General features: G+C 44.1%; 1 protein-coding gene across 2 annotated transcripts in view; it reads left to right on the forward strand.

Moving 5' to 3' along the window:
• The window catches only part of SEC24D (SEC24 homolog D, COPII coat complex component), a 547,880-nt gene that overhangs the window by 150,223 nt on the left and 384,409 nt on the right, over positions 1-13,248 (forward strand). For both annotated transcript variants that reach the window (XM_030191796.1, XM_030191797.1), the window contains exon 12: positions 2,865-3,056. In XM_030191796.1, coding sequence (XP_030047656.1) covers positions 2,865-3,056 — 192 coding nt within the window. The remainder of the gene's footprint in view (positions 1-2,864; positions 3,057-13,248) is intronic.

Genomic DNA, 13,248 nt, shown 5'->3' on the forward strand with positions numbered 1-13,248 from the left:
ACCACTTGTCTGAGCAGAGCACTTTGAAAGGTATCCACTAACTCCCTACTTCTTTCCGATTCTGCAGACAGAACTTTCCAGTCCACATCCGGCAAGTTGAAATCACCCAGTAACATCTGCAACCAGATCTTTATCAAGCTGCTCCAATTGTGTAGGAGGTCTGTAGACAGCACTCATATGGATAGAGGTTCCATCTTCTCTTTTCAAAGCAATCCATATTGCTTCTTCCTTTCCACAGATCCCCTGCATTTCAGTCGCTTTAATATTGTTTCTGACATACAGTGCTGCTCCTCCACCTTTTCAACCATCTCTATCCTTCCTAATTAGATTATAGCCTGGTATGTTTGCGTCCTATTTATGGGATTCATTGAACCATGTCTCCATGATAGCGAAAACATCTAAATTTGCCTCTATCATCAGGGCTTGCAGATCATGAACTTTGTTGCTTAGACTGTGAGCATTTGTGGTCATTGCTTTCCAGCTACATTTCAGTGGTAGTCTCATCTTCTGTGTAGTTTTTTGTTTAGTCTCACCTACAGTGGTATTGCTAAGAAGTGAATTGCTTAGATTGTTGTTTTCATTGCTTTCTTTACTACTGTTGTAGCTTGTCTTTTGCTGGGGGTGACTACCTGAATTGACCTGCTTCCAACTGCCACTCCCAGCTTCTAGTTTAAATACCTAGACACAGTCTGAATCTCTCACAAGGGATTCTTTTTCCTGCTACAGTGAGATGCATCTCATCATTACAGTTTAGTCTTTTATTTTTCCATGTATTGCCCCATTCTCCTATATACCTAAAACCTTCTTGGTAACACCAGGCTTTGAGCCATATATTGAAGTCCTCACCTTGAGCTACTACTGAAAAAGGTGTGAGCAAAATCCAAATAAAGAAATAATAAAGAAATAAAATATATGACTGTATCCTATGGAGAGACCTACTTGTAGTTGTAGTTGAGTGGATGATTTCCTTCTCTGTGAGAGTGTTGGTTTGTGTGGTTTCTTTCCTATAAATTTATGGAGTTCCTTTCCTACATTTGTTTTAATTTTGATTGTAAACTTCTTTGACTTGCTTGGCAATTGAAGCAGTATATTAAAACAATAAACAATAAATGATAAACTATTCATTGAGTGAAAAAATATTTCCTCCTGTTTGTTTTAAAAGTATTTCCATATAACTTTATTGAGGGTCTCCTAGTTGTTGTACTTTTTGAAAGAGTAAATAATCAATTCAGTTTTACCTGTTCTACACCACTCAGGATTTTGTAGACCTCAATCATATCTCCGCTCAGCAGTCTCTTTTCCAAGCTAAAGAGCCCTAACCTCTTTAGCCTTTCCTCAGATCAGAGGAGTTCCATCCCCTTTATCATTTTGGTCACTCTTCTTTGAACCTTTTTTAATTCCACTATATCTTTTTTGAGATACGGCGACTAGAATTGAATGCAGTACTCAAATTGAGGATACATGGAGCGATACAGAGGCATTATATTAATCTTGGTCTTATTTTGCATCCATTTCCTTATAATGCCTAGCATCCTGTTTGGTTTTTTTGCCACCACCGCACAGATGTCCAGCCTATTCTCATTTCTCACATTCTGTATGAACTTCCTTCTCTTCAACTTCCTATGGCAACCTCTTGTCTTTGAGCTTCTCATTCTTAGGAGAACTCTATTGAAGATTGCTAGGTACTTTGATATTTTCTTTTAGATATATTTGTTTTCTCTTTTTTTCTAGAACAGTGCTCTTCACTAATTTTTAAGTTAGGACCATTTTGAATTCTAATGAACTAGAGAAGAGCCACCAAATATCTTCCCGTTCATGGCTGCAACATTGCTGATCAGCATGTATCAATGACATCCATCCCCAGCAGCACACCTTCAAACTTTTCATTGGGAGTATCCTCAAGGAGGTGTGCATTTCCAAATGCATTCTCTTTGTCTATTGAGAAATGTCTTGTCCTTCAAACATGCCCCCCCCCCCCATCACTTTCCCATTTCTGTCCTGAGCTTGGGTAGAGAGGCAGACAGTAGCAGAAAGAAAAAACAGAAAGACAATGGAGGCCAGCTTAGAGCTCTCCAGGGGCTACCACTGTCCCTCAGGCCTTATATTGAAGAACACTGCTTCAGAAAGTTTATCTTGAGCTCCATTATGGTGGAGTAGCCTAATGTTTAGCACAGTGGCCTGAGAACCAGGGGAACTGGGTTTGATTCACCCTGCAGCTCCATGTGATTCTGGGCATATCACTTAAATTTTCATTGTCCCAGGTACAAAATAAGTACCTGTATATAATATGTAAACGTCTTTGATTGTAACCACAGAAAGGCAGTGTATCAAATCCCAGTTTGTTTCCTTTCTATTTCTGGCTTACAGAGGAGATCATGCACCATTTTTGGTTGTCTTCCTTTGAACTGCCTCTGCATGATCAATGCCTTTTGTAGATGTGGTCTCTAGAACGGAACATAGTGTTGAAGGTGAGGTCTCACTGGTGATCTGGAAAGAAGGAATAGTATGTCCCTACTACTACTACTATTTAGCATTTCTATAGCGCTACAAGGCGTGCACAGCGCTGCACAAACATAGAAGAAAGACAGTCCCTGCTCAAAGAGCTTACAATCTAATAGACAAAAAATAAATAAAGTAAGCAAATCAAATCAATTAATGTGAACGGGAAGGAAGAGAGGAGGGTAGGTGGAGGCGAGTGGTTACAAGTGGTTACGAGTCAAAAGCAATGTTAAAGAGGTGGGCTTTCAGTCTAGATTTAAAGGTGGCCAAGGATGGGGCAAGACGTAGGGGCTCAGGAAGTATATTCCAGGCGTAGGGTGTCCCTCTGTCTAGTTTTTCATTTGCTGTCTGTATTTTTCTTCTAGAGAAGAACAAGAAGTCGTCTCAGCAATCAGAGTTGGGTTTGTCACCTATAACAAAATCCTCCACTTCTACAATGTGAAGAGCAGCCTAGCACAGCCTCAGATGATGGTGGTGTCTGATGTAAGCGAAGTCTTCCTTCCTCTGCTGGATGGATTCCTAGTAAACTTCCACGAATCGCGATCTGTGATTAACAAGTAAGGTGAAGTGGGTGATGTTGGCCTTATCATTGTAATACTTCACAAAAATAACTAATTTTGCTTAATTAACCAATTGAGAGGACATCATGCCAAAAGTACATTACATAATAAAACTAATAACTGAAAAAAAAAACCCTCAACAGCTCAGGGACAAGTCATAGATTTTCTAACAAACCCTCTAAAGGTTTACACTATCTCTGGTTTATAATACAAACCGGAAAAAAGAGTAGTAGAAAACAGCTCCCCAAAAAACTATTCTGCGGGAGAAAAAAAACACTACTCCAAAAAAAACAGTTTCTTCTCGTCACCAGCTTGGAGTCAGTTTACATGGATTATAGGTCCTTCTCCTTACGCAGCTTATGGCAAAACACGGGGGCCCGTGTTGGGAATTAACAATCTATGCAATCTAAATAGGCCAAGTAGACACGAAAATATTCTGGCAACAGATATACAACAATGAATGGACAGCACAAATAGACTCCATACACTACCTCATGGAATGAAATAAAAGATGCAAATGCATACTAGATGAAATAGCACCCTTACGAACAAGAACTTCACGTAAGCATAACTTGATACCATGGTTCAACTGTTACCAGGAATTAATTTATACTTGGGGATAGCTATAGAGCACTCACTAATGTTTCTCCACCATTTACCTATAAGGTAAGAATGATTTAAAAGGAATTAAGTGTATTTATTGGATTTCATTAACCTGCATTACCAGGTTTAAAGAACAAGAACACTATGTTTTTAGATTCAAAAGGTTTATTAAGTTACAATATGATTAATGCAATCATATAAGCGAGAGATAGTTCTTTTAAGAGATCTTTACAGATAATCTGTGCTTAAGTAAGTAGCAAATCTAGATCAAAAGTTATAACTTACAGAACAGTCTTTGTTGTAGAGAGAGAAAGTCTTTTATAAAAGTTCTATTATTCAGCAGAGTGATGAGCACATGTTCAGGAGCAGGGCTTCTGCAGAGATGGATCTGAGTTGCAGCTAAAGAGAGAATCTGCTTGTGTCTGGAACAGCTTCTATCTTTTATACTCTTGCAAGCTTGCAGGAGGATATGATCACAGAGTCCCAGCACCTGCTTCCTGGTTCGCACTGGATAACTTGCAAGGCATTATGGTTATTGTAGTATGTTCATATGATCACATTATAAATCTTTCCTTTTTGCAGATGTCCTGGTGTCCATTTGTCTGATAGCTGATGGGAGGGGGCAGGTATACCTCTGATGACAGGCAAATGTTTTGTTTATGCTTTTCATCTGAAGTCTTTGTCTTCAATGGGTTCTCCAGACTTTCTGTCTCTTGGGTCTTTGGTTTTCGGAGATGTCCTGATGAGCTTTCAGGTATCCACCTAGTCATGCTTTGTTTCAGATGGGAGGAGAAGAAAGCTACCTTTTGTCTCTGTTAAGTGTTTGTAATTGCCTAGCCCTGCTATCAGAAGTTCCCAGAAAAAGGGATGGGGAAAGAGAGTTTGAAAACTCCTTGCAGGCAGTACCTTTTGTCTTTTAAATGTTCCCCAAAGGGAGGGGGAAGAGGGCTTTGGAATGAAAGCCAGTTTCGGCTGCATCTTTAAATATATTTTTAAAGCTGTATTTTTGTGTTGCTATATATATATATTTGTATCTGATTCAGCACAATATCATGCTACACATTTAATTCTGATGATTAGACTCATATCACGCTACACAACGATGAACGAGCATGGAAAAAAACAAAAAATGAACACACACTCAACGCATGGAAGCAATCACAAAGAAAGTACAAATAAGCTATAAGACAGTCCAAAAGATTCTACTATAAAACGAAAATAGGAACAGATTACAAAGACACGAAGAAATTATATCAACTCGTGAACAAACTCCTAGACACCAACCAGGTCACTACATCGAATACAGACATCCCATCCGCAGATAAACTTGCTAGGTATTTCAATGAAAAAATTGTAAACCTACGCAACACGCTACCTCAGAACAACACTGACATCGAAAACTTCCTTAATGAATTGGACCCAACCACTGGAGAATACCCGGCTGACCAAACCTGGTTAAACTTTGCCCTCCTTACTGTCGATACAGTTACACAGGCTATCAGCAGGTTCTCCAACACCCACTGTAAACTGGATACCTGCCCAACTACCTGAAATCTGCCCCAGACCGCTTCATAGTAGACCTCACATCCCACCTAAATTATATGCTACAGCAAGGTCTCTTCCCTAAGGAAAATGGCAATATCCTACTCACTCCGATACCAAAAGACACCAAGAAAAAACCCCAATGAAATCACTAACTACCGTCCAGTAGCATCCATCCCGCTGTCAGTCAACTGATGGAAAGCATGGTAGCCAAACAACTTACAGATTATATAAACAAATTCTCAATATTACACGAATCACAGTCAGGCTTTCGCCCCCTCCACGGCACAGAAACAGTACTACTCACTCTCCTAAGCAAATTCAAGCAAATTCTTCCCTTGGCTCTCTGATATCATCCCATGGCTTTCAATACCATCTCTACGCTGACGACTCCCAGATCTACCTCTCTAACTACTACTACTACTTAACATTTCTAGAGCGCTACTAGGGTTACGCAGCGCTGTACAATTTAACAAAGAGAGACAGTCCCTGCTCAAAGAGCTTACAATCTAATAGACAAGTGAACGGTCGGTCCGATAGGGGCAGTCAAATTGGGGCAGCTGGGATTCACTGAACGGTAAGGTTAGGTGCCGAACGCAGCATTGAAGAGGTGGGCTTTAAGCAAAGACTTGAAGACGGGCAGGGAGGGGGCTTGGCGTAAGGGCTCAGGAAGGTTGTTCCAAGCATAGGGTGAGGCGAGGCAGAATGAGCGGAGCCTGGAGTTGGCGGTGGTGGAGAAGGGTACTGAGAGGAGGGATTTATCCTGTGAACGGAGGTTACGTAAGGGGAGATGAGGGTAGAAAGATAGTGAGGGGCAGCAGACTGAGTGCATTTGTAGGTAAGAAGGAGAAGCTTGAATTGAATGCGGTATCTGATCGGAAGCCAGTGAAGTGACCTGAGGAGGGGGTGATATGAGTATATCGGTTCTGGCGGAATATGAGACGTGCAGCAGAGTTCTGAACAGATTGAAGGGGGGGATAGATGGCTAAGTGGGAGGCCGGTGAGGAGTAAGTTGCAGTAGTCCAGGCGAGAGGTAATGAGAGCGTGGACGAGTTCGGGTGGTGTGTTCAGAGAGGAAAGGGCGAATTTTGCTGATGTTAAAGAGGAAGAAGCGACAGGTCTTGGCTATCTGCTGGATGTGCGCAGAGAAGGAGAGAGAGGAGTCAAAGATGACTCCGAGGTTGCGGGCAGATGAGACGGGGAGGATGAGGGTGTTATCAACTGAGATAGAAAATGGAGGAATAGGAGAAGTGGGTTTTGGTGGAAAGACGATAAGCTCGGTCTTGGACATGTTCAGTTTCAGGTGGCAGTTGGACATCCAGGCAGCAATTTCGGAATAAGCAGGCCGATACCTTTGCCTGGGTCTCCGCGGTGATGTCGGTGTGGAGAGATACAGTTGGGTGTCATCAGCATAGAGATGATACTGGAAACCATGAGATGAGATCAGGGAGCCCAGGGAAGAGGTGTAGATTGGATCCACAGAAGCTTAGCTGATATTGGGTGGCGGGGGAAGAGGGGTTGGTGGTTGAGAGGCTAGGATAGGGGAGGGCAGACTTATACGGGGTGTGTGCCAGAGCCGGTTGATGGGAGGCAGGACTGGTGGTTGGGAGGCGGGAAATACTGCTGGACAGACTTATACGGTCTGTGCCTGAAAAAGACAGGTACAAATCAAGGTAAGGTATAGACATAGTGAGTTTATCGTGGCAGACTAGATGGACCGTGGCAGGTCTTTTTCTGCCGTTCATCTACTATATTACTATGTTACTATGATTGAGAGAGAAGGGTCCAAGGACAGATCCCTGGGGAACACCAACAGATAAGGGGATGGGGGTGGAGGAAGATGCATGAGAGTGAACTTTTGAAGGTGCGGTGGGAGAGATAGGAGGAGAACCAGGAGAGGACAGAGCCCTGGAACCCAAATGAGGACAGTGTGATAAGAAGTAAGTCATGATTGACAGTGTCAAAAGCGGCGGATAGATCGAGGAGGATGAGGATGGAGTAGTGGCCTCTGGATTTGCAAGGAACAGGTCATTACAGACTTTAGAGGTGCTGTTTCTGTCGAGTGAAGAGGGCGAAACCGGATTGAAGCGGATCGAGGATGGCATGAGAGGAGAGAAAATCAAGGCAGCGGCTGTGGACTGCGTGCTCAAGTATCTTGGAGAGGAAGGGTAGGAGGGAGATGGGGCGGGTAGTTGGAGGGACAGGTAGGGTCTAGTGATGGTTTTTTGAGGAGTGGCGTGACTATGGCATGCTTGAAGGTGTCGGGACAGTTGCAGTGGAGAGAGAGGTTCAGGATATGACAGATGGAGGGGGTGATAGTAGGAGAGATGGTGTTAAGTAAGTTGGTGGGGATGGGATCAGAGGAACAAGTGGTGCATTTTGAGAGGAAAGAAGGCGGGCGGTTCCTCCTCGGAGATATCAGGAAAGGAGGAGAGGAGGTCTGGGTTGGTTGGTTGAGGGAGAGGGGTTGAAGGGTGAAGAGAGGAGGTGGCTTGGTAGTGAACTCAAGGTTGATCTTTTGCACCTTGTCGCGGAAGTAGTCAGCCAGTGATTGAGGAGAGAGTGAGGGGGGGGGGGTGGGAGCGGAGGGCACTTTGAGGAGGGAGTTAAGGGTGGCGAAGAGACGACGAGGGTTAGAGCTGAGATAATTAGTCAATTGGGTGTAATAGTCCTGTTTGGCAAGGAATAGTGAGGACTGGAAGGAAGATAGCATGAATTTGTAGTGAAGGAAATCTGAATGGGTGCAAGATTTCCTCCAGAGGCGTTCAGCAGATCGGGCGCAGTAGCGAAGGTAACAGATGCAAGGGGTCAGCCAGGGCTGGGGATTAGTACGCCTTGTGGGACGGGAGGTGGATGGTGCAAGGGTGTCCAGAGCAGAGGAGAGAGTGGCATTGTAAGCTGAGACAGCCTCGTCGACAGACTCGGAGGACATGATGGAGGGGAGGAGATTAGAAATACTAGATGATAAGGTGGGAGGGTTAATAGCCTGGAGATTCCTGGAAGTAGTGGTTAATGTTGGGTGGGGCTGAGGGGGAGGGTGAAGAAGTGTGAAGGTGATCAGGTGATGATCAGAGAGAGGAAGAGCTGAGGCGTGGAAATTGGAGGGTGAGCCGGAAGAGGAGAGGACGAGGTCAAGGCAATGGCCATCACGGTGAGTAGGGGTGGTGGAACACAGCTGGAGATAGAAGGAGGATGTTAGAGTGAGGAACTGAGAAGCATGAGAGTTGGACGGGTTAAAGTCTCCGAGAATGAGGGACGGAGATGGGGTTCAAGAAAAACAGAAAGCCAGGCATCAAAGTCGGTGAGGAAGGAAGAGAGGGATTTATCAGGGGGGGCGGTAAATGACTGCCACTCTGAGTGGCTTCGGGGCAGAGCCGAAGGCAGCGTGTACATCGCTACCGCTGCCAGGAACGCTGAAAAAGACTGCTGCCTGCGCCGGAGGGAGGGAGGAAGAGAGGGGGGTAGACGGAGTCACGATCTTGGACCTCGCGGGGGGGGCAGCAGAAGGAAGATGATGGAACTGGGAGGGTGGGGAGCAGATGGAAGATGGATGGGACTGGGAGGGGTGGGGAGCAGAGGGAAGGAGCAAGAGATGGTTGGGACTGGGAGGGGTGGGGAGCAGAGGGAAGGAGCAAGAGATGGATGGGACTGGGAGGGGTGGGGAGCAGAGGGAAGATGGATGGGACTGGGAGGGGTGGGGAGCAGAGGGATGGACCAGGAGATGAATGGGATTGGGAGAGGTCAGGCACAGCAGAGGGAAGGAGCAGAAGATGGATGGGACGGAGGGATGGTGAGCAGAGGGAAGGAACAGAAGATGGATGGGACTGGGAGGGGTGGGGATCAGAGGGAAGGAGCAAGAGATGGATGGGACTGAGAGGGTGGGGAGCAGAGGGAAGCCTACTGGAAAGAAGACACTGCATACTACTACTACTACTACTACTTAACATTTCTAGAGCGCTACTAGGGTTACGCAGTGCTGTACAATTTAACAAAGAGAGACAGTCCCTGCTCAAAGAGCTTACAATCTAATAGAACAGAAGACACTGGGACCAAAGCGAATAGAAAAACTAAATGATCAGACAACAAAGGTAGATAAAAGTATTTTATTCAGAATGTATTAATTGAAATATGTCAGCTTTTTGAAATGTGCATCTGTGATATTTTGCCTGTAAATTTCAATTCCTTCCTCCATATTAGCATATTCATTTGCATATGTATGCAAATGAATATGCTAATATGCTTCGCCCATCCTTTGCCCCCCCCCCCCCAAATGAAACAGTCAAACTAAGCCTATGGCTGCACCTCAAGCCTGGAATAGACTTCCCGAGCCTGTACGTCTAGCCCACCTCTTTGACGCTGCTTTTGACTCCTAACCATTACTCACTTGCCCTGTACCCTTTTATCACCACCTCTTTAATTCCCTTACCTCTTAGTTGTTCTGTCTGTTTGCCTGTCCTATTTAGATTGTGAGCTCTTTGAGCAGGGACTGTCTTTTCGTGTATGGTGTACAGCGCTGCGTATGCCTTTTAGCGCTATAGAAGTGATAAGTAGTAGTAGAAATAGCAATAGGCAAAAACATCCTCCTCCTCCAATTCGACATGTCTAGTGCATTCGACATGGTAAATCATAACATATTCATAAGATTACTAGATAAGTTCAGGATTGGTGGAAACATACTTAGCTGGATCAAGGGTTTCCTAACCACAAGAGCATATAAAGTAAAATCAAACTCAAACATATCATCACTGTGAAAAGCAGACTGCGGAGTACCTCAAGGATCACTACTATCACCGATCATCTTCAATCTAATGATGACCCACTAGCCAAGTCCTTATCCAACCAAGGCCTTAACCCCTTCATCTGTGCAGACGATATTACAATATACATTCCTTACAAATCTAAACTGACAGAAATCACCAACGAAGTCAAGAACAGCTTGAACATCAGGGACTCTTGGGCAAATGCATTTCAACTAAAACTCAACAAAGAAAAAACACACTGTCTCATCCTCTCATCCCAACACAGCGCGGACAACTCCACAATCATCAACACCCCAGATTACACCCTCCCTATCTCAGACAGCCTGAAAATCCTCGGTGTTACAATGGACCGCAACATAACACTAGAGAGCCAAGTGAAATCCACAACAAAGAAAATGTTCCACTCAATGTGGAAACTCAAATGCATAAAACAATTCTTCCCGAGGGAAATATTTTGCAACCTGATACAATCAATGGTACTAAGCCAGTAGACTACTGCAATGGAATTTATGCGGGATGCAAAGAACAAACATTAAAGAAACTTAAGACCGCTCAAAATACGGCAGCTAGGCTTATCTTCGGAAAAACGCGATTTGAAAGCGCAAAAGCCCTCCGCAAAAAACTACACTGGTTCCCAATCAAAGAACGCATTGCCTTCAAAATCTGCATTCTGGTTCACAAAATTATCTACGGTGAAGCCCCAGGATACATGACAGACCTGATCGACCTACTGACTAGAAACACATCAGAATCAACACGAACGTACCTAAAATCTGCACTACCCAAGCTGCAAAGGACTCAAATATAAATCTACTTACGCATCCAGCTTCTACATAAGCACACAACTGTGGAACGCATTACCAAAAGCCTTGAAAACCATGTACGACCACCTAAACTTCCGGAAAACACTAAAACCTGTTTAAAAAGGCATACCCTACCAATACAACATAAATGCCGATTTCTACATCACACCAAAACTAAAGTACGTGAAGGACATGACAACTCTTCTGTTGTACGATTCCCAAATGTGGCTGTGCCACTTGAATTTTATCTTACCACAACATCACTTTGTATTTGTTTACATCGGAGTCTGCAAACGCCGCTCCGGTACTATATAAGCCACATTGAGCCTACAAATAGGTGGGAAAATGTGGAATACAAATGTAACAAATCAAAATAAATAATAAATTTGGCTGGAAGAAATCGTTTGGAATTCAAAATTCTATTTACAGCTCACCGCCTGTTCAGATAAGTGGTGGAGAGTATTTTCGCTATCTGAAGAGTTGCTAGATATTGAAAAGATTTCCAGCCCATGTCATGCTCCAAAAGTAGCCCAAAAACAGCCCAACACCAAAAATAGCAATGTGAGGAGGGGGGTGTCCCCTCCCCACATAGCTATTTTTTGGGCATGACTTGGGCTGTAGTTACTGCTTCACTTGTGTTCTGCTCAGCTTGCTCTACCTCCTTGTGACTCCCCCTCACTCCACCACATGCTGCTCACTCTCCTTAGACCTCCACGATGTGCTGCTGTGCCTGACTCACTCGCTCCAGAGTCCAGCGATGAGTCATCACCCTCCTATTGGTCAAATTTGGAGCCAGAATGAAGCTTGAGATGCTCCAAACCTCATTCCAGCTCCAAATTTGACCAATAGGGTGTGCACTACAGACAGAACAAGCAGCCTGGCACAGACACCCAAAACCCACCCAAAAAGTCACAACAAGTGCCCACAGACAGCTTACAAAAGCCGCTTAATTCTGCAGGAAAACCACGGAGTTTGCAACCCTGCTATCTGTGCACAGTATTGTGGAACTCTTTTTAAAGAAAATTGCCAGTTAATAGAATTTCTATTTTGAGAACACATTATGCTAATACTGTATTGTGTATTAAACCGTTTTTTTCGAGTAGTGTTTTTTTCTCTCACAAAATAGTTTTTTTGGGGGGAGTTGTTTTCTACTAACTCTTTTTTCCGGTTTGTTTTAGAATCCAGTGATAGTATAGCCCTTATGAAGGTTTGTTAAAAATGTCCCTGGGCTGTTGAGGTTTATTTTTTTCAATTATTTTTATTGTGTAATGTAGTTTCTCAGAGGACAAGCAGTTGGGGTTTAATTTAGAGATCATTTCTGGATATGAGGCTACCACCCGTACCACAGATTTTGATACTTGAGTTAGGGCGCGGAAATCTATGGTCAGTCTAAAGGAGCCTCCTGGTTTAACTATTGGCCATGCTGGTGAGTTGCATGTAGAAGAGATCGGTCTGATTATGCCCCTCTCTTCCAGTACCTGTATAATCTTAGCTACGGGTTGTATTGCCTAATGAGGTACTGGATATTGCTTTTGTGGCGGTGGATCCTCACCTTCTAACAGAATTTCTGTGGACATTCTGCCACATTCTAGTTTGTCTTGTGCCCAGACAGGGATGTCTGTAACCTCTGTGAGAATTACACTCAGATCATACTGTTGGTCAGCTTTTGTGCATTGTGTAGCCAAATGCATGGGAATTACTTCGTGCACCAAAATTGTAGACATTTTTGGAGATCCAATACAGGACACCAGGACAGAGACTGGCAGGATATAGAGAAACTAGTAAAACAGGCCTGTTTCTGACACAAATGAAACGGGTGCTAGCAAGGTTTTTCTTGAAGTGTGTATGTTTGAGAGAGTGTATGTGAGAGTGACTGTGTGTGAGAGAGAGAGAGTGAATGTGCGAGTGTGTGTGTATGACAGAAGTACATATGAAAAACATGCAGAAAAAATGTCCGTACTTACCCAGCTGGAGATCCTCTTGCGAAACCTGAGATGGAGCCCCCATGTGTCAGCAATTGTTGTCTAGGGATGGTCCCTGGTCCAGTTCACAGAGGCAGTGGGTTCGTAGAGGCAGTCGGGGCCAGTTCACAGAGGCAGTGGGTTCCCAAAGAATACACAATCCACACAAGTTTGTGTATATATATATAGAAAGTATATTGTATGTACATATATAGGCTCACAGCACTCAGTACAGGGAAATAGTACAAGGCTGTCTCTGTGTGTATGTTTAGATGGGAATCAATGAGAGAAAGGTAAGAATGGGGGGAGGTGCAGAGAAAGATAAAGAGAGAGAAGTGCCTAAGAAAGCAGAGCCATGTGCTCTGGGAGAGAAAGCTTTGGGGTAGAGCTGGGGAAGAAAGGGGGGCCAGAGCCGGGGCTCTGGTGGCTGGAGATGGGTGTATGCAGGGAGAAAGACAAAGAGAGAAGTGACCTGAGCACAGCCGTGTGCTTCTGCTTTATACCTCAGAAAGAGATCAAA

The sequence above is a fragment of the Microcaecilia unicolor genome, chromosome 2 (assembly GCF_901765095.1).
Source record: "Microcaecilia unicolor chromosome 2, aMicUni1.1, whole genome shotgun sequence".
Taxonomy (NCBI): domain Eukaryota; kingdom Metazoa; phylum Chordata; class Amphibia; order Gymnophiona; family Siphonopidae; genus Microcaecilia; species Microcaecilia unicolor.